The following is a 25,625-nucleotide window of genomic DNA, read 5'->3' as shown; positions in this document are numbered from 1 at the left end:
AGTACGATTGCTAATTTTCCGCTCTTTCATTGTCAGAATGATGAGTATATGCGTAAAATGATCTTTGAAAATACAGAATGTCAAATAAGAAGATTCAATTAATTCCAGAGTATCATAACCTTTCTCTTCTCTCACATTTTTGGTACAACTGTATGTACTATAAACTCAACCATTTCTATTCCTTCCACAGGCACTTCTACCTGCCCATACCGTTTGCCGGAGCGCGATCTTTTCATGGTATACACAAGCAAAGCCATTCCAGGAATCAGCAATTTTGAGTTGTGCCGCCAGCTCTGCAGGAAAGAACAGGACTTTAACTGCCGGTCTTATAGTTACCTCGAACAAGGTGGTATCAATGATCTGTGTCTCCTGAGTTCGGAAAATAGACAGACAGGGCAAGCCAAAGCCATTCGCTACAGACTACGCTCTCTGTACGAGGAAGTGGAATGCAGAGGGCAGATACCCGGTAAGGACAGTTTTTCACTTGTGACAGATAAGGGATCAGAGGAAGACCCTACTTCTTTATCAAAATTGAAAAAATATTTAAGCTGAGTTGTCATTTTATTATAAATTCTTTCCCTCTTTGCAGAAATTAACATACATATTGATGTTGAGTAAGTCTGAGTTCGTTAGTTTACTAGATCATTCAAAATTTCATCATTTAAAAGTTATTTAAAATACATTTTTGTGTGTTTTTTATGGTTTCAATTTATTTTGTGTGGTACAAAACATAAGTTTATGCACTTAAACCAGAGTCTTAAAAGCTATCTGGAATTGCTAGGTTAGGTTAAAGGATTAGGGAAAGCGAATAAGGATTATCTAACTAGAATTGGAAACTGCAAAAGAGAACCGTCTTGTTTTCGTCATTTTTTAGTTTTATAAAATCTGAGAAAGGAAATTTGCATCACATTTAAAATACTATGGAATGATTTAGAAACCTGGGCAAGTACCTCCTCTGCCCTTGCTTATATCAGGATCTGACAACTGAAAGAGAAAGCAACCATTGCAGAGCAATTTCTTAAGAAAAAGTGAATAAAATATAAACAGAAAGTATTTCTTGTTATGTAGTAGGTCTTATTATGTAAGATTTTTTATGTATGTTTCAAAGTTTGAGAGTTCCAGAGTTTATGTTAACATTTATTAAGAAATTACGTGTAACACTTTTTATGACTGATTTCCTTCAATGTTGAGTAGAAGTTACTAGGAGTAGTGGAATCGAAAAACATCAAAACTGAACAGTGGTTCCCTTTCCAAGATTAACCGCAGATCTTCCACTTGCTTGCTAGATACGATAATCACTTACGCCAGAAGAATGCCCGGGGGATGTTATAATTCTTTGCATTTTTCCCTATTAAAATGAAGATTAGGGAAAGCTACAAGACCCAGTAAAGCAAATCGAGATGGTGACACTTTGTCACCCACAACATTTTAGTATGGAGCCCAATGTAAAGACTGTGTAATCGGAAATGGGACATATGAAAAGTTAACCCTGTCTTTCCTGGCATTGAAACTATGGATTTTTGTTATAATTCTTTGCATTTTTCCCTATTAAAAGGACGATTATGAAATGTTAACCATGCCATTCCTGGAATTGAAACCATGGATTTTGCAGTTTGGCACCTGGAGATGCTACCATTTAACACCACGAGAGTACGTTCAGGAAAATGTGATAATTTCTCACTTTTTTTTTTCAAATTTACGCAGATACTTTTTTTTTATATCTTTTTGCATACTTTTTTTATTAGTTGTGCGTTATTGTAAATTATCGTATATTGAATTGAGTTGTTTTATTGTAAGATTTATCTGTTTTTAAATACTTTTCTGTTTTAAATTGTTTTAAAATATGACTAGAATAATTATGAATTCATATGTTTAACTTGTTTTATATGTTGGCAGAATCAATCGTGAGTAGTTAACTTTTGTACTTTTGTTAATAGCTTTGAAAGAACCTAAAATCACACTTATTGAAACGTAACTTCAGGAAAATTTATCGTTAAAATGATGATTGGTAAAATATCCTTAAATTTGGCTACATTTTAGGACGTACGAACATTTTAAAAGAAGTTTAAAAATTTCAGGATTTCCTTTACTCTTCGACAGGAAATCTTCCTGTGAGATCGTGCTCCAAGCCAGGAGAAAGACGAGAATAAGTTCAGTTTGGAGTTAAGCTTCGACCATGAATTTTTTTAATGCTTTTAAACTTCATCTCGCTGAGTTGCTCAGCTGCTGAGTTCATAGTTTTGTTATGCCATTTTTAGGATTTGATAATGAGAATTTTCTACAACAGAGCATTTTGTACTTTTACTATGAAATCTGTGATATTCTCTCTTGTTTCAAGAAAGATGTTCGCGGTACCTTTGGTATCACTGAAACCTATTTCGCTGCTTGGTTAATGTGAATTAATTACCTTCTGATTATCTACACTAAAGATGTTGTTCGTTCGGACTTGTCTCTTATTTAGTAGACTGAATAAAAATTTATTAATAGGCAATAATATGTAAAGAAATCATGAAATGAATAACACATGTTTACATACTTGGGTAATTATGTGTTTATCTTTCTGGTTTAAATTCTCATTATAAAGCAAACTTTTATCAGTTTCGTTTGGTATCAAGCCTTTGAAATCTCGAATTTATGCTCTTTTTCTTTATAAGAGCATGAGTCAAATCATGATCAATCCACCTTTATGTCTGAGAAAGTCAGCCATTATGTACCCACATATCCATTGATCAATCAAAGCAATACGATTTACTTTGACAGAATGCGCTAGTTGGAATGACATAGAAGAAAAGCGACAGGGGAAAATGTCTTGAATGACTGCTGGTTATGATAAGGCATCATTTTGCTCACTGCGTTTGCATGTAATGGGAAAGGATTATGATTTAAGCGACTTTGATAAAAAGGCCAGATTGAGACGACTGTGGATTTGAATGAATATCACCAAAATATCACGGCTCGTATTGGGTGTTCACAAACTTCCACTAATACATTCATGTAAAGTTGAAGACAAATCGGAAAGTCGGTATTAGACTCCTAGGCTTGGAATATCGACACTTGAATAGCTAATAAGTTCTTCATTGACTGTCTCTCTCGGTGAAGGCAAGTAGGCGGTAACTGGTGGCTCCACTGAATACAGTGAGAGTCAAGGTTCATATATATCTGAACATACAGCATATGAGTCTCCTAGGATATGAAACTCTGCAAGAGATGCCCTTCTAATATATAGACATCGCAATTAAACGCCTTTTCCATGTGTCTCTGTTAACAAAATATGATCTATGTTTGTGAGTACAAAGAGTCCATTAACTCTGCGATTGACGCTGCAGGACTGGAAAAGGTTTATCTGGTTGGATGAAACACGATTTCTTTTGTATCATTTCTATAGAAGTGTCAGAGTAGCCATCTACAAGGTAAAGTTTCGAATATTTGATCAACACATGTACTATAGACGTAGAAACAGCCTTGTGGAAGAAGAAATTATGCTTATGGGCATACATGGTACCGGTAATTGTTGTAGAATACATCATGGTATTTGCAGATTGATTAGTTACCTCTTTTCCTATTCTACTGTCTTCTCCACCAGAAATAGAGTCTTCAAGTAAAACAACGCTTCATATCATCGGGACGAAATTGCTATACGGTACTTTGAGTAAAATGTTGATGAATTTTAATTTTTGTCCAGACATCCTAACTTCCAAAGTATTATTCCTATTGAGTATATCTGTGCTGTCATTAAGCGCCAGCTCAGAGCAGGGCTGTCACCTTCTTGTCAGCTTTAGGAACTGGGAGGCGTTGCTTGAAAATATTATATAAGCTTTCTCCAAACACTTACCATGGATCTCTAGAACCCATGTCATGATTAAGATGCTTTCCATGCAGATGCTTTCCTGAACATGGTATTAGGATCGTGGTCATAGTGTTTTGGCTAATCAACGCTAATACAGTATTAAGAAACTGGTAGTGTGTTGACTTGAAATTTTTTTTATCAAACTTGGGTAAAGCTGACGCAACTTCAAGTAAGCTGGAATATTTTCTGTAATTTTGCATCAGAAGTAGTGTATCCATCTTCAGTCGTAGGCATGAATCGTATGCCAAGTAGAATTATTTTGACATCCCGCATTAGCAAAAGAGGATTTTTTTCATCTTTTCCTTCTGACTGACACAGCTACTTGCAACATCAGGCTGTAAAGAATATTTTAGATTTCCAAGTGAAACATGATTCATAGAAATCTGTCTTCCATACTTGTTGTAGGAGTGATAGCTGTTAAGAAAAATTACAAAATGCCTTTTGTGTTGTCCAGTCTCAGCGGTCTTAAGCGGTGATTAGCAGTAAATAACATGTTTACATGGATAACAGTATTTTTTATAATTTTTTGTGGATGATAAACATAAGTAATAAAATGTTTTACCCTTTTTAACATGCGTACTTCTTCTAGCAAGCACATCCTTACCGCCACCACCTACAGCAGGAACACCGGGAACATTCTCGCCAACGCCAACACCGCAGACACCCCCAACTCTGCGTCCACCAACGCAGCTGCCTCCCATTCCGAACCGGTGCACTTTCGAACAATTTACATACGAAAAAGTCGTCAATTACAATCTCAGGTAATATGAACCTTTTTATTACTTCCCATACAACATCCTTTAGAACGATTATAAAGTACTTTTATGTTAGATATAGAGACCACTCTCGATTAACCGAGGACGATTAAACGAATCGCGGATTCCAGGGTGCTATCTCAAAAAACGTTAATTTTGTTTGTTGTAGAATGATTAAAAAAAAAAAAAATTTTAAACTATAAAAAGTATGTAAAGGAAACGAAAAATGGGCTTAATAACAAAAAAAAAAAAAAAAATGATATTAAATAGGGCTTGCTGGATGGACACCGCCAAAAACATTTTACTGACTTTTGCCCGATTTTGAACATTCTTTAATTTCCCTTGTAATTACTGTTCTTTAATGCCATTTATAACACAATTTCTTCCTTTCTAACGAAGCTCATTGTTTCTTAATTTACAAATTTTTTTAATACTAACTTAATTTGCGTGACCGAATGTATTTATCCTTCAGATTAAACTGCCTTTAAATATAGACAAATTATTAAGAGAAATTTTATGTTAATTATAATATGGTTTATTCCTCTTTCGTTTTTTTCTTTCGTTAATTGTTCTCGAATTGATCGCGGACGTCGGCTACGATATTACCCAGGTTAATCGAAGATACATAATACTTTAGATTTCTAGTAAATATAATTTTTTAACTATAGAGGAAAACGCGATCTAATTGCAAATCTAACTGTAATATGTTATTTTCAATTTTTTCCGCTTACTTAGTAATGTTAGCTGAAAAGCAGGTGAAAAGTGAACAAAACACACCACCTGTCTATTCCTTCAGAATAGAGATTTAGTATTAGGATAAAGCTGATCGGTTAATAAAAAATTCCTATATATTTTATTTATTTTATTTTTATAGTAAAAAATATTAACTTACTCTAAGAAAGAAGAAATATAACTTATTAAATTACACGAAAATTATAAAGAAGCTAAGGTTGGATGATATACAGGGTGTTTCAAAATAGAAACGGGAAAGATTACAGCGACATAACTATATGTCTCCAATAATCGCCCAGAGGGGGAAGTGGTTAGTGACTCTGGCTTACGTACCAAAGGGCCCGGCTCGAACCCCACAGAAGGTATGGATGTAATTTGTCAATCCTTTCATAGAAGGCACCGGTGGCCGATTTCTTGGGTGTCTCCATAATGAAGAGACCACCGCTTCCAGCCTTAGTAGTGGCCAACGCCTATAAACGGCTGCTAGAGCCTGCCATTGGGAAACACAAAAACCTATTCCTCCAGCCAATTTTTGCTCTCCCCTCCAAAACATAACAGACAGCATCTACCCTAATACGATAAAAAAAAGAAAGAAAAAAAACCTGAAAGGATTCAGACTTTAACGATCACCCAAAAGGTTTTGCTAAGTTCTTTTACGCTCTCGCTGAGCTCGCAGTCTACTAATATGCTGTCGCACTCATTCCTGCTAACCCTTTTCTTTATGTTTTTTCTTTTAGCTTTATTATTAAGCATCATATTCTTCGCACTTACGCCATATCTAATTCAGCAGCAAAATTGGTCAGCTAATAAATACTAATAATTTAAAAGCAGCATATGTTTAGCATCCCGACGCAGTGTTAAGTGATTGCATACATTTCGTTTCTTTTTAATCCTTTCTTAGTTCATCATACCAATATTGTTTTCATAGGTTAAACTTACGCCCCATAAAATTCAATTCAAAAGTGATTCAGTTTAAGTTTTGTGGATAAATTCAAATCACAAAATATTAAAAAGAGCATATCTTCTTTAGAATTTCCGATATACAGTTTCGCGAGCTGGAGATAAAAATGCTTCATTCCGTACAGTGTTTGCTATTGCTCGCTTTCCAAACGCTAAGATTTTTAATAAAAAATTCCTTAAAACTTTTAAAAATATAAAATATAAAATTCGAAATTCAAAATTCGTGTTTCTAGCTGCACATGTTAGGACGAACGAATACGTTATTCAAAATCTGATCTTTCTAGGTACCGTCGTTTTTTCCCCAATGCGAATACATACATGCATATTAGCCTCATTATTTAATTTCTCTAAAAAGAACACGGGGCGAATGCCTATAGTAACACGGGCATAAATATGGCTTTTCATCGGGTGAAAGTGCATTTTGTTAATTTTGACAATATATATATTTTAGGGCCAATTTTGGAATATTACAGACTTCTTTCTCCTTTTTGTCTAAAAGACCATTAGTTGTAGCCGGCTGATTGTGGAGAAAAACAAATTTCTAACTAATTATTCTAGCGATACTCAGCCGTACAATGTTTCTGAAATATCCTTGTATATTATACTTGGAGTAACATTGACATGAAGCCATAACAAGTAATAATACGCTGACACCGATGCTACCTGGGGCTATTTAAATTGTATAATTAAGGTAAGAGAGAAAGGAGCTGATTGTTAGAAAATTTTTTCTCAGGTTCGGCAGGAAGGAACGACTAATTACTCACAGTCCCACTGGTGTCGTCACCGAATGCCAAGCTCACTGCCAAAGACTGGGAGAACGCTGCAAAGGATTTGTGATAGAATATGCAACGTATCAGCAACTGTGTTTTTGGCTGGACGCTTACTCAACTGCAGTGGACAACACAATCGTTCCTGCTCAAAACACCGCCTATTTTGAGAAGATTTGCCTCTCGGGTAAGTCTCTCTGTAATTTTAAATTTAGTTAACTATTACTACTAAACCGTATTTAATTGTCATGTGCAACAAATTTTTGTTTTCTCACTTACTTAGAATTCTAAAACTCCAGAAAAGCAAGATATAAATCTTAATTGAAACTTTATTAACATTATATCTTGTAAGTACAAGGTCACAAAACTTATCCACCGCTATTTAGAAACAAATGCTTAAATATATACAACTTAACAAATCATCATCTAAATAACCCGACTCCAGCTATCCGCGATTTCTGAAGGTGAACGTTATCAGACGCAAACAAATCCTTTACCAAAATTAAATCGAAGAGCAGAGAGACGGCTCTTGAGCAGAGAGACGGCACTGCCACAGCTTTCCGACTAAATTATACATTCGTTTACTGTTTAAGCTCCATTTAATTTGACTTCTAGTGAATTTTGGCAGAAGAAAAACAAGTGGATTAACATAAAACTAATGTGTTCTCTAAAATAAAACTTACATGTTATAGTTTATTTTAAATTTTACGTGTTTCATTTCTCGGGGTTTTATACTATTTAAAAGCCTTTTGAAATTATAATAACGGCAAGATTTATGTTGTTTAATGACCCCTTTTTACCTAATTGTATTTTATTTATTTATTTTCATGTTCTTGGAGAACGTAATATGTATTTTTGTCATTACACTGACTGAGCGTATTTTTAATTTTAAAGTAAAATTATTAATAATATCAGTGAACAACTGATTGCACCTTTGAAAAATGTTCCTAAAATGTATAATTTTACTTAAGGATCCAAATAATAGCTTCCAATTTTCCCCTTATACTAGTTAGAAATTTAAGTATGATGCCTTGTCTTCTCCGCATATTCGTTTCTTTACAGTGGCAGTTTTTTGTGGTTAATATACCTACTATTTTACTTCCAGAGCCTCCTTGTGGTAAGTTGTGGAGTTTTGACAGAGTGCCCGGATATGACTTCCACGATGTGCCAGATCTCGAAGTGCCGGGTGTGCCACGACGCACGGATTGCGAAGATCTGTGCCTGACAAACGTACCTCCCTGTAAGTCGGCCACTTACGACACTTTTCGACGAATGTGTCGGCTTTTTTCCGAAGATAGGCGATCCAAGCCAAATGCATTCGTCCGAGATTTACCGGAGATGGAATATCTCGAGAACCAGTGCTCAGCAGGTTAAGTATTTTCTTCGAATTTTATTTTTTGAATTCACGCTTTGATAAAATTTGTAAATATAATTTCTGTGATTTTAGTTAGTGTCTTCAGCATATCCATCAATATGGTAGTATTGGTTAGTCAGCATATCGAAAGAGTTTGCGAAAAATGTCTTCAAAGGACAATAAAGGTCTTCAGAAATATGAAAAATCAAGAATATATTAATAATTCATTGTTAGAAGAAAATAATGCAAAAAGTACGTAGAATATATGCTGTTTTTTAACTAATAGGTGGAAAGAATGGAATAACTATTGGTTCTTATGATTGATCGAAAAAAAAAGTTTTTCTTTTCAGCGAGATGAAAAATTTTCAAATGCTTCGTCACTAGAGATGAAAAATCTCTGTTATTTGAAAACCGCTCTTAGAAAGTTTAGTTCCTGAACTAATTTAGGGGAGCAAAGCTTGAATGCACGGCAAACAAAAGATCAAACTGTAGGACTGGCCAAGGTTGAAGAATGGCTTCTCAAGACATTTCTGAGCTTAAACGGCTCATACTCATGTTAGCGAAAATCACCCACACACCAAAGCGATTGCCAGGATTCAAACCTACATTAAATTATCACTGTTCAGCCGTCTTAATAATATCATAATTATATCTATAACTGGGTCGCTGATTATCCAGACAAAATTTAATGTAATAAAAATGTTATACAAATTTTATCTTCAAATTTCAAGATCTTACATATGTATCATTTTTGACAAACAAGATAACTCTGCAATTGCATTTAAAATATTTAAAACTTTGTGCGAATTTGAAGAATCGATCTAGCTGGATTTGGGAAACTGTTTTAACGATTTGTCTTCTTTACTCACTGAGGTGCTTTCAAAATCAAGTTTGTAATTGAGTCCATCTGTACAAGTAATTGCCAAGTTAATATTATAAATCAGTGAAGAGGTCAAAAGTTAAGTTTAACGAATGTTAAAACTTAACCCCATACCTACACCACAGACTCTCCGCACAGTTTCATAAATGAAATTTACTTTTTAGATTTCAAAGGGTTAAATTAAATAAATGTCTTTTTTATCGCAGAAATCTTTTGACTTTCAAAATAATTGTTGAAATGTAAAACAGAAAATAATGTACTATATATAACAAATTTCTGTTCTAAATTTTCTATTCACATATGAAATAAATATTTTCAAAACTTACATAATCTTATTTATGTAACTACTATGAATAATTTGACTAGTGAAGAGGTCAAAAAGTATCTAACTTTATTGCTTATCTCATTAGCTGTTCATATGAATCGGGGCAAGTTATGTTATATTATCAATTTTTACGACAAAATAGTTTTATCCACAGGGAAAAGTTAAAAATCAGTGTTTGAGTATATTGCGTCTAATACATGAAAAGTTTATTTTCGATACCCAAGATTATTTTTATTGTATTATGTCCTATATATTATTTTTATTTTTATTTGTATTTCCGTGCATGAAAAATATATTTAATAAATTCGATCGGTACCTTTAATTGTATCAAGTACCTAGACTACATTAAATTTATCCAGTACATTAACCCTATTTTTACGACCCAATCGCCAAATCCTGGTGGTGGAGAATCATCATCCACCACCTTTTTTTTAGTTCGGGCGCCACTTGTAGAGACATTAGGCATTTTTTGAAAGCATTAGAGATGAAAAATGTGCAATGCCTTCGCCGGGACTCGGACCACGGACCTCTCGAATACGCGCTGAGCGTGCTGACCACTACACCACGAAGATATGCTAAGAAGGCGAGAGAAATACCTTATAACATCAAATCTCCTACATTTTCTAATTGTGTTATATGCTATACAATTTACTGCACGAGGAGTTTTTTAATCGTATTATGTATAGCACATGAAGAATAATTGTACTTGTCATATTATATATTTGTTGATTCCATACCAAGACCACAAATCCTTGCTGCTTCTCTTTATACCCAATTTAAAAGTGTTCCCCCCCCCCCCACTCGATATTTTACCCTACACTGAACGAGAGTGATATATATTCTTTAGGGTATTGTAACGTCCCCTTTCTCCGAAGAACACTTGGTCAGTAGCGTCTCGCCCTAGCACTGAAGTTGCTTCACGCATGCGCAATGACAAGCTTAGTTGGCGTTATTGGCTGCTACCCGTTATACAGAATTGGCGATGTATCATCAGACTGGCAACCAAAGACATGTTATTCCACTAAATATTGTCACGTTGCGAAAGTTAAGCCTGAATAAGAAGTTTGAAATGTAGAAGTTAGTTATGGCAAAGAATATGTAGAAATCAGTAACACCTTAACCAAAGACAAAGAATATGTCTTTGGTTAAGGTGTTACTGGTTTCTTATATTTAGCGTCATTAGTATGGAAGGTAATTTTGTATGTTTGAAGTGTTCGAAGACGTATTCATTCCGATGAAATCTACGGGCGCTATATCTACAAATGCAGAATTGCTAAGGCATTTTGAAAACGTTCATGATAAATGTCTTATAACTGAAGATTTGCAGTTTCCTTCTTTTCAAGAATTTACTGTATGGAAAAAGGGCATTGAAACCGAGACAAAATGCAGTTTTATAGTCGAATGTGGTGCCCAAAAAAGAAATTCAGATACTCACTACTTTTTTGTGTGTCATCGTTAAACACCAGAAGGCAGTGGTATTAGACATTTAAAACTATAGGGTAAAAAAAAAATGGATTTTGTCTAGCAAGTATTACAGTTATTCAAACTGATGGAAAATGCTACGTTCAGTACTTAAAGACTCATGTTGGACATATGTTTCTTTTAAAGGAAACTACAATGTATTTAGCTTCCAAGATTGCTGCTGGTATTCCTTTTGAAAGGATTTTAGGCGAAATTTGAGATTCTATTGCAGGAGATCAAACACGTATGCATCTAATTACTCGCCATGATTTACATAATACTAAATTTCAATTTCATCTGTCGCCCACCAGTGGCCGAGCGGTAAAGTCGCTGAACACTGGTAGTTCGGTTCGAATCCTGCGAATGGGCTGACTGCATGGGCCTTTTCGTGGTTTTCCCCATGTGTAACGTGTATACAAACCCGCTTCCCTTAGAAATTCCTCCACGAAGGCATCCCTCCCCTTAGGCAGATAGCCCTATTGTGCTTTGCTATTATTAAATAAACCAAACCAAACCAATTCAATCTGTCATCTGTAAGACACATAGATGATGCAGTAAGTGTGGAGTCGTGGGTTCGTGAAATGGCATTACATGTTAGAAAAATTGGTTAAGGACTGCGTTTGTGTTGATGGAACCCATGGTTTATATAACAATGGGTTCAAACTTATCACACTGTTGGTCCTCGATAACCTTCGTCAGGGGTTACCATGTGTTTTCTGCATATGTAGCAGAAACGATCAAACAGTAATGGCACTGTTTTCTTTTGCATATTCAAAAAGCATGTGGAAACATTCAGCTTGACATATTTACATCAGACATTGCCAATAATTTTCTTAACGGGTGGTGCCAAACCATGCCAGGTCCAAATAAATGGGTTTTCTATAGCTGGCATGTGGATAGAGCATGACGAATACAATTAAAAAGAAAGTAACTAGTAAAGAAAAACAACTGGAGGTTTATAAAATACTGCGAACTTTATTCGAAGAGTGGGATATTTCGGCATTTGAAAATATGTTACAAACAGCAACCAAAACATTACTAAATGACTCTGATACAGATGCCTTTGGGCAGTATTTCATGAGTCATTATGCAAAAATTGCCACAGCATGGGCATATTACACTGTGGCATCAACATAAACATGCATCTAGAAAGGATGCACAAGACTATAAAGTATCTCTACCTTAATGGAAAAATAGTTAAACAACTCAACAAGTCTATAACAATACCAATGAATTTTATCAAAGATAAATTGATCGATAGACTAATTATTCTGAACAAGGGTAAACTGTGCAGCAAGTTACAAAATCTACGCAAACAACACAAGGTAATCCTAACTGAATTGTATTCAGTTATTCAGATTAGATTAAATTATTCAATTATGGCAAAGCACACGAGAGCAAAAAGTTAATGATTGTACTTGCCAACTTACTTGTACTGAATCCAATGCATGTATTCACAAATATACTTGTACATGCGTGAATGCAAGTATAAAATGGAATATGTGCAAGCATATCCATTCTGTATGTCAGTACAGGAAAAAATTAAAAAAATGTCATGACCATAATGACTCAGTAGGTAATTTATGTATTGATAATGATGATGACAAACTTACCGAGTAGGATATAATTTCATCAGAATTAGGAAAAAATGCACCTAGCACTTCCAAACCTCTGATGGAAAAATTTCAGAATATGAATGTAAACATTTTATCTATGACATGTTCGATAAAAACTTATGCTGAGTATCGCACAATAAAAAGATTGTTTGATACAATACAACCGACACTGGATGCAGTCCCTGCCCAGAATGACAGCTTTTCTGAACTTGAAACTGCTGGTTCTTCTAACAAAAACATTATACCGCAAGGTGTGACAAAGAAGAAAAAAAAAAACTGATGTGACCCAGAGGCATTTATTTTCTATAAAACAGGGAGAAAGGGAAAAAAAATGCACAAACTTGTGTAAACCCACAAAGAAAGAATTACAAATCACTGCCTTACAGTTACTAAATGTTGGAGAGTCAAATCATAACGCAGATACAAGGCCAGTATCACAGCAACACAATCTAGAAGACTAAACTCTTGATACTAGGCTAGTAATATATTATTTATGCTTACAGGTAATTTTTGAATACCCAGTAGCTTCCATTACAGATTTATGGCCAAAAATTCCTTGCATTAATATGTAATTCCAATTTTTGTAATAACTCATAATAAATGTTACAAAAGAAATAAAAGTCTATATCAAGACATTTCATCACTGTAAATTACTAATTCTTAATACTTTGACTGCTGTGTGCATGGTCTGGCCATGGCACCAAGATGATTTTTTTATTATGCAATGTATATTGTGTTGAAATATTACCTACAGAAGATGTTGTATAATCATGTTTAATGCATTTTTTATGGTGGGTATCACCGGTGATCCCCGAGGTGTTGTAGACCATTACTGCAATTTATTATTCTTGAAATCATTACAGTAACTATGGTATTATTTAAAAATTTATCAGTATCAATATTTACTCTGATTATATATTTTTACTATTGTTTGCATCACTGGTGGTCGCTGTAACCAAGGCGCTGTAATCAAGTTGAATGCCGGATACTGGTTACCCCCACGGCCATCAATCCGGTTCTTTAAATACAATATAATTATTTTAATTTTATTATAATAATTATTTTTGTTGATAAAGGTCATAAATGTTAAAAAGAAATTTTAAAAAAATAAGAATAAACACTGGATTTGCTGAGAAGCTTACTGCAGGGAAATTTTAGATGAATTCTGAAGGTACTATATTGCAAAGGATAAAATCATATCTACATTCCTGACATAACTAAGTTGAATTTCTAAATGTTCTAATTAATTATATTAAGCTCTCAAGAATTATTTGCCAAGATCTTTAATGATACATGTAAATATGAAACAAAAATTTTAAATGAGGTTAAATTAATTGATTATGTCAAAGTACTGAAGAGTTATTTGCTTAGGATGAAACATGTCTTTAAGGAAAGCATGAATTTAAAAAAAAAAATTATGATAACGGTAAATATAAGATGAAATATCAAACAAAAATACATTTGGAATTAAATGTAAAATACGGTTAACTGATTATTGCATGTTACGAAAACCTACAACATTCATTTAAGCAACTCAAAAACATCAACACGAGCGAAAAAAAGATAACGTCTATTTCTCTATACGCTTTTCAAGTCCCCAGTAAATAAATTCTCATATATTTGAGCACAAAGCTCACCCCATATGCTTAAGCACCTAGTAAATAATTGCTCGCATAATTGGGCGCAAAGTGACCTAATTTTACACATTCCGCAACGCTTCACTTACGAAACGCAGAAATCTAAATTCATCGCCAAGCCAAACATACATAGATGTTCTTCGGCCAAGCGACGAAAGTTACCATGCTGAAAATATGCCTATTGCGCATGCGTGAAGCAACTTCAATGCTAGGGCAAGACGCTACTCACTTGGTAACCCACTCTCAAAGAAGGGTGTGGTGGTGTTTCGGTGGTGTATTTAATTATGGCAAAGCTCACTAGGGCTATCTGCCTAAGGGGAGGGATGCCTTCGTGGAGGACTTTCTAAACTTCGTAGAGGGAAACTGGCTCGTATACACGTTACACATGGGGAAAACCACGAAAACACCCATGCAGCCAGCCCGTTCGCGGGATTCGAACCTCGGACCGAACTACCAGTGTTCAGCGACTTTACCGCTCGGCCGCTGGTGGGCCCTCAAAGAAGGGACTGAGAATCCTCTTCTCGCCTTCGCCGGAAGAGGGGAGCGGACTTTTTCCCGGTGGGAGTAAGAGGAGTTTGAGATGTGGAAGAGAAAAGAGCGGACGCTAATTTGCGCGCTCTACTGTAGTCAAAACGTATTTTAAAGTTTTTCTAAAATGTAATCTGTGCATAGTTGTATATATAAGTAAATATTTAGCCTAGAACAGGTCTTGTTTATTTGACGAAGTTACGACTATGTTACAGTATACTTTTGAGAATAACTGTGAAGAGATCATAGCTTATGTATTTCAGAAACAAGCTCATGCCAAACTTTTAATCATGTTTCTCTTAGAAATAATAATTTTGTAAATTCATGGGTTTGGTATTATGCCAACGACAGTTGGAAAACAATTTTAATTGAATTATTCTGACGTACAAACTGTACCACAACACGTGCTTGATGAATGTTAATGACTGTATTTAAATTATATTTTGAATTGTACTTCTTGCTGCTCATAAAACACAATATTTTAACTGCATTATACGTAATATATGTTAATGTATTTAAGTGCACAAAGAGAAATATTATGATCCTAGATAGAGATATTGCGGCACATATGTGTAGGATGTCCCATAGGCCACAAACGATTAGGCATTCTTAATCGTGCTCTGTTTTATAAGAAATGAGTTCTTGGGAAAACTGCACAATAAAATATTTCTACAGCATGATTTCGTCCTAATATAATTAAAGATTGTACGTAACTCTACATTAAAGTTGAACTTTAATTATCATTACAGCAAAGCATTTGAAGTTAGGATTTACATTATTTAACTAAAGAAAAGCCAGCGAGGCTTATGTAAATTCCATTACAACTTCGATCGAGAGCAGACCAGAAAATGGAAGCGAAAATTTTAGTACCCTTCTTCCTCTATTATCAATTTCTTGAGATTATTTTCAGACGGACAGAATTTTAAAAGCTTTCTTTCTGAAAATAACTACATTTATAAAGGTTCATGCTTCGCTCAGGATTAGAATCTGGATATTATAAACACCCAAAATCAGAACTTTCGGAGACAGTAAGTTGCATTTCTGGTTATATAAAAAGCGCAGTGTAGCTAGTCTTTGCAATTCGTGAAATCGGGAAAAAGCACAGATTTCATGATGTCCAGATCATTTTGCGAAAACTGATATTGGGCAGAGTTTCAAAGATATAGTAACACAGAAATAGTTACCTTACTGTTATCTGAAATTTAAAAAAAATGAAAAAAAAAAAAACTATTATTATTAATTATTAAATATATGCTCATCATAAATTTTTTTTTTTTTTTTTTTTTTTTTTCATTTTCTTTTTACCACAGAGCCGGCTACTTGTGAATATCGTACCATTCCCGACAGGTTTTTCCCTTACATCGACAGACTTTCGAGGGCCTATAGCTTGGCCGACTGCCAGCGTCAGTGTGATCTTGAACAAAAGTTTGTCTGCCGCTCCCTCAACTTCGAGACGGTGGTCCGAGACTGCGCCCTCAGCAGCGATGATCTGATCAGTATCCAACCTGGTCCAGATGGACTACATCCTAGGCCCAATTCCATCTACAGCGAGAAGGGGAGCTGTGAACAAGGTAAGAATAGAGTAGTAGGATTGCAATCCTTTTTACGTTCATGTTCGTTAAACACAAAAGCTATACGATAGAAAGATAAATATTACTCCTATAGAGGATAGAGAAATTCAGTACCCAAACGGGAACTAAAGTTTTGCCCTTAGTTTCACAGTGACAGACAGCAGATCTTTGTTTTGGTGTACGTACCCATCAAAATGATAACTATATTGAAAATCTTTTGGAAAGATAGGATTATTTCGAATGTTTTATTAGATTAGTAACGCCGCGGGATAGTACTTTCAATGCCATATGGTAAAGGTCTGGTGTCCGTTATGCTTGTTCCTGTTCTGAACCTTGTTTTCTACTAATACTTTTAAGTTTTGATACTCAGTCGCTATCTGGGAATATCACCATTCAGAATCCCATCAGTAATCGTCAGAAATATCCCTATCAGTGCTGCAATTAATTGTTCCTAATATTTAGGGCATAATCCATGTACTATTGCACTCATACCCACCCATTAATACTATACCATGTGATAACACCACCTATTAGTAATTCAACGTTAATGCATGTCATAGCCAACATAACAGTGAGTATCGATCTCAATAGTGACATGACAGTGAGTATCGGTGTAGCCATTTTTATAAAACGTTTCCAGTTTCCCACTGAATGCCTAATGCATAGAAAGATTGTATTCAATTTATTTAGATTTATAAGCTGCCCTATGATATTATTTTCATTTATATATGGAAATTTTTTTGTTATTATTCATTTTGTTCTATTTAAAGATTTTAGAGCCTTTTATTAAAATCACATAACTTAAAAAGTTTTATGCATATATATATTAATGTAATTCTTTGTACATTTATGAATATGTCATTGAAAAACGATGTATGAGTTTTCTTGGATAATAACAACAATGCCAAATCATTACTCAAAATTCTTTTCTCCCAAAAAAGCTGTATTGTCTTCCAGCTGATAGATCACAAAACAATGAGTTACTTTTTTACTAATTTAAAAGATAAAACAATCATCTTACAGAATGTCGAATGGTATAATACTCTGAAAACTAACTCATATTGAAATTGCGTGCGAAATTAATTACGCTTCCTACAATGAAAATTTTTGTTAAATTGCTTTAATGGTGAATGTCATAACAGCGTAACATAATGCAATGGCCCCCAAAAGTTTGCAATACTCCGTTAAACGTATTTTCAACCTCAAAAAGTAATTGTTACAACATCAATATTAAATAATTAGGCAGGACTAATGTGTAACTCAACCAGTATTTAAGTGCTTTTCTTTGTCACGCACCAGCATGCATGCATTTTGTTTATTCGGGTACTATTTAATGCAAGTATAGTGTCAAAAATTTAACTCAAGATACGGTAGTGTAAACTGTCTATAGGCAATACCAGGCTAATGTTTCACATTCTTTTCATATCTGCAGTGAGTGTCCAGTGCAATCAGCAGGATATGCTTCTGACAGTCAACTTCGGAACTCCCTTCCATGGTAGGGTGTACGCAAAAGGTAATCCCACCCAGTGCTACATGGTGGGAACTGGCCAGACTACTTTATTGTTTGCAATATCCCTCGGCTCCAGGTGTGGTACTCTCGTTGAGGTAAGACAATTTTTTTCCTGTTTGTATGATAATAGTCTGTAAGTGTAATATAATTATTCGAATGGCTTTTAATATTTATTTGAAGGAATGTATACAAACAAAGGACATAGTAATTACAAATTTTATTTTGTTAAATATTGCTCCACAACATATATTTTCCTATATTACCGGAACATAGTTTTGTGAAATAAGATGAAGAATTTGATGAAAAGCTGTTTAAACACTATGTTTAAAAGGCTTCTGTAAGAGCAAAATATAACATTTTATACCTCTTCGGAGAGGTAAACTTCTAGTTAGTACAATAGTGTTACATCCTGCGTTCTGGATCTCCTTAAAGAAGAAAACTTGAACCTTATGTGCAGGTTGAAATTAAATAACAACTAACTTTTTTTGTACAGGTAAGGAAAAAAGAAAGGCCAAAAAAAAAAAAAAAAAAAAAAGAATTAGCAAAACTTAAGAAAAAGAGAAAGATAATGTTTAGATTTAGTAGAGGAACGAGTACTTCAGATTATGAAATATCTGATATAGCAGTATTTGAATATTAATTTCAGTAACTCCTGAGTCTGCATGTCAATTAATTCTTGGTTTCTGAAACTTAATGCTTATAGAATTTCCGAAGAGAGGACAGCATTACCAGAAATTTTCCTACATTTTTTACTACCGACATAGAGGCAACCTATCATATATGGGGCAGAATAAGCATATCGGTCAGGCAGGCCTGCTCATTAACTCCGCTTCAAAATTGCCTGGATGGCAAGTTTCTAAGTTTGTCTTTGGTAAAAATCAACTAAACTGATGTGTTTTAGTTCTTTTAAAATGTCAGGATACATTAGAAAATATTCTTATTGTTGGGTAAATGAGTGACTCAAGAATGAATGAAGAGTGCAATGCGGGTAAGGAAAGCATTTACAATTGTTTCCAATCCAATAATTTCCAATTATTTTTACCGCTCTTTTTCCATGACAGACTCTGTGTTCATTTTAAATGTCAGGGATCAACATGGCTAAACGTATATGGCTAAACGTATATGTATCAACATGGCTAAACGTATATGGCTAAACGTATATGTGGAACTTTCCATAAAATATGGTCTTACATTCTTGATAGCGTATTTCCTAGAAATTCCCAAAATATGCCAAAATGGCTTGAAGTCACTAGATGTCACCAAATTTTGTTAAGGGTTAGTTGTTTACACTTATTTTTACTCTAAGCCTATCTTCATAATTCTAACATCTATTTACTGAGAATTGTAAATATTAAAAACAAAAATTACAAATGTAATTTTTGTCTACGTTTGTAATACGTAAAATAATTAAATACATACAAATGCAGTAAGTTACCATACATTAGAAATTACACTAAATTCACAATAAATAAATTTCAAATTATCGTAAAAGTATACAAATAGTAAATAAATAAAAATGCGCAGTAAGTGCATAATAAACAAAAAAAGCGTATGAGACAAAATAAAAATAAAAAGACATGAATATGTGCAGAAATTACAGCAATATTCATTAAATATAATTGGTTAAAAAATTCCTTGCATTTAAGCTTTAGAGACAAGTCTTTGTTTATAACAAAGCCAAGCTCCGCATCTTTTTGTGCAGAAAGTATTCGAGAACATATAATAATGATTTTAGATAATTTTTCATGCTAATATAGTTCGAGGCTTTCGAGAATAAATTTACACAGAATCTAAAATATACAAAAAACTGAGCATTTTCGAATTTCGTTCTTTCGTTTTGTGTGTGTTTTGTGTTTCGTGATTGAATTTGTAAATATTGCCACTTGAAAAGAGTTACCAAGAATATCTCTGCTATTTTGTACTTAAAAGGCATGGAGCTTTTTATTTCGAGTTTACTAAAACGCAAAGAATATTTAATAAACAGTGTGACGATATTTTAATTATGTGTCATTATCATGGCGTTGCCAGCTTCTAAGAGATTCGTAAATATGTGAAGATCTGTGTTTAATTTCTGATCTGAATAAAATGAATTTCAGGAGATTCTTTGATATCAAACGTTGTTAAAAAATGGCTTTTCAACTAGATGGAAAGCGTATGAAGGGTTTAAGCTCATTCCTAAATTGTGCCGGAACGAATTTTATAAACTCCTTATCATATTTTGAAAACAAATCGTATAAATATATGGGACTAGTATCTAAAAACATAAAGCCCATATCCATCATTTTTTTCGAGCATTCAGGATATATTATAAAAAAAAAATAATTGTTCTCCACTTAAAACACGTAATTTTTTAAATCCTAATAACATTCTCTGAGAATAGATTTAAAAATCAAAGCACCTGGAGATATAGGTAGACTTCTGGTACTGTATATTTTAATCATCTTCTGGCTCCAGATTGTGTTTTAACGAACCAATTGTTTTCTTGTTTTATTAGGGTTCTGGTCGTTATGCCAATGAGGTTGTTATCCAGCAGCATCCAGTCATCGTCACCAATATAGACAAGACAATCAAAGTAGTTTGCTCTTTCGAGACTCTGGATAGAACTGTGACGCTGGGAGGCTTGTTTCCGGGCGCATCCCCAGGACTGGATGTCACGTGAGCTTTCCAACAATTTATTTCTTCTTAATAATCACTCCGGTGTTTTTAATTTCAATTTAAACTAGAATGCATACATGTTTATCCGAAATAATTGACGCAAAACAATTTCGGATAATAAATGTTGGAGCTTATTGTCATCAAAATTAGACTCTGCTAATTTTTCTCACGGATGACTTTTGGTCAATAATGTTATTTTTGAATGCTTTGATCTCCATTTTAAACTTCACAAGCGTCTCAAACACGAATAAAAGAAATCCGAGACTTTTTTTAAAGTTAACACTATTATCTACACAAAAGTAAAACTTACATCAGAATGTTATTCATTAAGACTTCTACTTTAACATGAACAGTTAAATTAACGCGTAAACTCCATTATGCCCTATTTGACCAATTTTTAAAACAGCTTTTCTTATGCACGTTAGTACTGTTTAATTAGAATTTGATTTTAATAATGGAAGGTAAATTCTCTTGAACTGAGTCAAATGTTTAGATACCATCTTACATTGCTGTACTTGCTTTTAATAATGCCATCAATATCTTTCGCTACCTCAAACTTGGTACGTTGAAGAACATTATTCGATTTAGACATAAAAAAATTAAAAAATTCTGGTTGTTCAAATAGCTTTTGTATTATAGCTTGTATCTAACAAAACATCTTTATTTTTATAACAATTTTCATTCAAAGATATTAAGCCTTTTCCAGTATAGTGACTCAAACGTATTATTCAAAGTTCCCTGAAAAAGGCCTGAATTAGAAACATTTTCCTCTTCGTCTATGGCGTGATGTACGATTACTTACTTACCTTGGAAAATTTTCCTTAGTATTTACCATGAATTGCAAAAGGACATAAATTAAAATCAAACATGTAATATGATTCGTTATTTATGACGAGTTTCCGCGCACTTTCGTATAGAACCGCTTGCTTATGAATTTTAATAATAATAACAATAATTGAATGCTTTTTTTTTTTTTTTTTTTTTTTTCAGAACTCGGTTTCTACCGCCCGTCACGGCCATCGTAACGAACACTGCCCCGCCCCCAAACGTGGTTATGCGCGTCTTGGATAGGACAGGACGCGATGCTGGAGTTGTGGGATTAGGAGATGAACTTATGCTTCGTATAGAACTAAGAGACCAAGCGAGTAAGTATCCCCGCAAAAGCACGTTAAAATTTTGATCTTCAATAAATTATAAAAAAATATTATTAATTACATTTTTAAACTTACAAAATATATAAATGATTCTGTAACCAAGAGCGTAAAACAGTGCCTCAGGAACATCTTTCATTAATTAAAATAATGCTAGAAATTTTCATGTAAACCATTGATTGGATATCTTTATAAACGAAATATGTTATAAATTAGATCAGAGAAGTTTTTAGGAAATAAAATAAGGATTTGAATTTAATAAATGGTCTGTTTATTGCTCTTAAATCTCCTAGCTTGTTAAATAGTCATATTTCCAAAGACAGATTAAAGATCTTAAATAATAGAACTCTGAGAAAGTAACAATAAAAAAGGCTAAGGGGAAGGTAAATTTTTTCTTTTGATTCGAGCAATGGCAATATTTGCCCATCAGAGCAAATAAATGCGTGGTAATATAACTTAATATAACGAACATAATGATATTATTATTTTGGGAAGACGCTATTAAAGACGTGTCTAATGTCAAAAACAAAGTAGGGTTTATTTTGAGAAATACAAACTAATTTTAAACTCTAAAAATTAGCACAGATGAAAAAAAATCTATGATTAGATGGAAAGAACTGCTGACTGCAAGTTGCGTTGGAACTAATTCAACATTGTCAAAACGCTGTTATGAACGATAAACTCGCAGATCTAGTATTTCACATGCAGGTTCTAATGTTATATTGAAAGAAGAAAGGTGAAGCTCGGAATCAGTATACACTTGTTAACTTGCACATCAATGTATATCATCTGAAGAAGGAATTCCGAGATTCAGCGATGGCTGCTATAGCTTTGGTCTGGCTTCGAATTCCGGGAAATACATGCATGTTTTGTAGTTCTGTATATCGGCACGCCTCGGAGACGTAATATCTGTCGACCGCCTGCGCAGCGTCGACATCGGTGATCTCTTCAATGCTCTCGACGACGGAATGATTAATTGATCCATGAATTCGGTCATTTCTGAGAGCTACGTAGCGAACAAACGTCTGGTCTTTGGGGATGGGGGACACATATGAAAACTACTGAATCTTATAGCTCAAAATGTTGCTGGACATATGGTACGTTACATGGTAATTATAGTATGAATTATGATATATTATAGAGACTTTTTCATAATAAATTAGTTCTACCAAAACCTAAAATATAATCTTAATTATTAAATTCATTGAGAAAATGAGTAAGCTGTTCTCTTGGTGCTCTTGGCATTGGTCTTTGAATCTTCCACTAACTATCAAACAGTTTTTAGTAAATTTTCCCTTTTAATAAATTTTGCACTTAAAAATTTCCTATTCCCCTGATACTTGAAACTTGAAAAATTTTTAGCAGAATATTTTTTAACGCATGTTCAATACTTCAGTTCTGCCATATCCATATTACCAACTGGAATAAATGAGTGCTTTAATTAAATCCCGTTTTCTCTTAAACCTTTTCTTTGACAATTATATTATATTTGTTTTTAAATTTTCATTACAGGCAATCTCGCTATTTTCGCTAGAAATCTGTATGCAAGAAGTAAAAACGGAGAATCCCTTTTTTTAATTGATAGCACAGGGTAAGATGATCTTTCCTTAAATTTTAGATGAAAAGGATGGTTATGTGTATTAGTTTAGTTGTACTTTAATAACATTTAGTGATCTTTCTATCGAGCAACGTTATATTTTATAGTGATATTATTTAAGGAATATTTTAATTATCCCAAAGAGAAAAACTGATATGCAATCTCTAGTGTCATGGACTTTTACAGATATAGTAAAACTCCAAATATCCGGATTAAATGAAGTCTCATTTTCATCCGGAATATGAACACATGTATTTACTTTGATGCGAATGTGATAATTAAATGTATTCACGTTTCGTGTTTTATTTCAGAAGGAGGTTTTTTTTAAGTAGTTAAAAGAATTCTATTCTTTTATACAAAAACATTTTTTTTTTCGACAAAGCAAAAAACGTGGAAACATTTCTAGTTTAGTTAATCTTGCAACTAGTTTTTATTTCAATTTATGAAAGCAGTCAAACTGATATTTCTTTCGAGGGTCTAAAACTAAATTATATAATTTTTTTCGCCGTTAATATTTATTAAAAAGTTATTATTTATAGGGCTTTATTCAGCCGGATGCCAGATACGGCACTTCTCAGTTTTTGTGCGATATCATAATTCAAGCTGGGAACCTCAAATAAGATGAGTTTCAGTATTTTAATTTATAAGTTAACTTTTTGTTACTAATTTAACTTACTTTATTAATTGTTTTTTCCTATAAACATTATTTAATTTTTTTAATTATTAATTATTTTCTAATAAATAATGAATAATGAAACATTTTATTTTTACTTACATTTTCTAACTGATTTCCTTAGGGCTCCGGCACTTCTATTTATAGAAATTAAGTTCTGGTTGTTTAATGAGTACTGTAGACATTTCTTAGATGCTGTATATGTTCGTATAATTTCTTACTTTATTCTGGAACGTCCAATTTTGAATGCTATTATTCTTTGAAAGATAATTTATTAATTATTTTGGGCCGTTAAGATTAAAAACTATCCAATCAGCTCTCATTTTCAATTTCAACTTTGCGAACGCTCACTCTTTCGTTACCTTTTGCTTATACGAAATGGGCTGTATAAAAGAGTTCTGAGGGCTATATGTGGTCTTCAGGAAACGGGATCTACTAGCCTGGCTTAAGAAAAACCAGTGCTTTAGGTTATTGACGATAAGCTTTAATTGATCTTCCTGATTCCGTGATACTCGTTTTTTCAATTGTCAAAAGCTTTCTTGTTCCCAAAATCATCAGTCTTCATTACATCCCTTTTTACAGGGGGTGTATAAGAAGGCCGATAGGCTTCAGCCACTCCCGGACAGTACAGGGAATCTTTCATGCGTGAAAGTTGTGTTTTTCGACGCTGTTACTTGGTGCTCGCCACGTGTTTTTACTGAGATGTCCCTGTTTCGTATTTGCCACGTGCTTTATCTAATTCATAATGACTACCGCTCAGTTAATTGATTAGTCGAACACAATTCTGCATAATTATGGTTACAAAGAGGTCGATGAAGATAGTATGAAGCATTTTCGTAATCTTAAAATTGTTGAAGATTTCACTACAGAAGTTGAATGAGAGGAAACCTATTAAAACGGAATTACGTAAAGCGGGGAAAAAATTCGACTTGCGGATGCAAATGGTATGAAATTTTATCAATTTTATGGTTATAAATTCCTTAATCAGTTTAAGAAAACTGATCATGTAATTGTTCAAGTCGACACTAGCAGCCAGCGTTATTTATTAGCCACTACGAGTAATAAGGACCCGAAAGCTTATACGCCACAGTCGAATGAAGACGAATGAATTACATCATCGAAAACCACTAAGCCGTCGTATGTTCAGACCATTCTAGCTTTAATTAAGAAAGTGCCGGCCCCCGACGACACCCTCCCCGAAAGAAGTTCCCGCAGCTCCAAAATAATTTCGAAGTTCTGAATGCTGATCCTCTTCTGAGGAAATTATGGACTGTGATGAGAGACTTCGGCTAAAAAAGAGAATCGCATGGATGTAATTCTTAACTCTGTGACTGATCAAAAGAAGAAAGAGTGCCTCCGATCATCTGCTCCAAACCGAAATTAACCTGGGAAGAAATCAGAGGCTTGTTCTCCAAACATGGTGTTGAAGGTTACACCTGTGCTTTAACTAAGGACAAGATCATCATCATCTTTGCTGCTGGCCGTGAACTTGCACTTGCAGTTTAATTAAAAGAGGAAGTTTAATTCAGCACATTTAGATTGAAAGGGGAGTCTCCGATCAAGATTGTTATCTGATATAATATTATTCCTAATGACACTAACGGGA

General features: G+C 33.9%; 1 protein-coding gene across 1 annotated transcript in view; it reads left to right on the top strand.

The window, feature by feature from the left end:
* The window catches only part of LOC118200198 (uncharacterized), a 126,227-nt gene that overhangs the window by 86,121 nt on the left and 14,481 nt on the right, over positions 1-25,625 (top strand). Inside the window, exons 11-19 of the mRNA XM_085815727.1 lie at positions 191-466; positions 4,437-4,608; positions 7,028-7,248; positions 8,167-8,430; positions 16,173-16,433; positions 17,866-18,038; positions 20,438-20,598; positions 21,589-21,743; positions 23,262-23,340. Of these exons, the coding sequence (XP_085671853.1) occupies positions 191-466; positions 4,437-4,608; positions 7,028-7,248; positions 8,167-8,430; positions 16,173-16,433; positions 17,866-18,038; positions 20,438-20,598; positions 21,589-21,743; positions 23,262-23,340 (1,762 nt within the window). The remainder of the gene's footprint in view (positions 1-190; positions 467-4,436; positions 4,609-7,027; positions 7,249-8,166; positions 8,431-16,172; positions 16,434-17,865; positions 18,039-20,437; positions 20,599-21,588; positions 21,744-23,261; positions 23,341-25,625) is intronic.

The sequence above is a fragment of the Stegodyphus dumicola genome, chromosome 4 (assembly GCF_044657685.1).
Source record: "Stegodyphus dumicola isolate Sdum_Otavi_A_Nest chromosome 4, ASM4465768v1".
Lineage (NCBI taxonomy): Eukaryota > Metazoa > Arthropoda > Arachnida > Araneae > Eresidae > Stegodyphus > Stegodyphus dumicola.
This window is presented reverse-complemented; position numbering and strand designations above follow the sequence as displayed.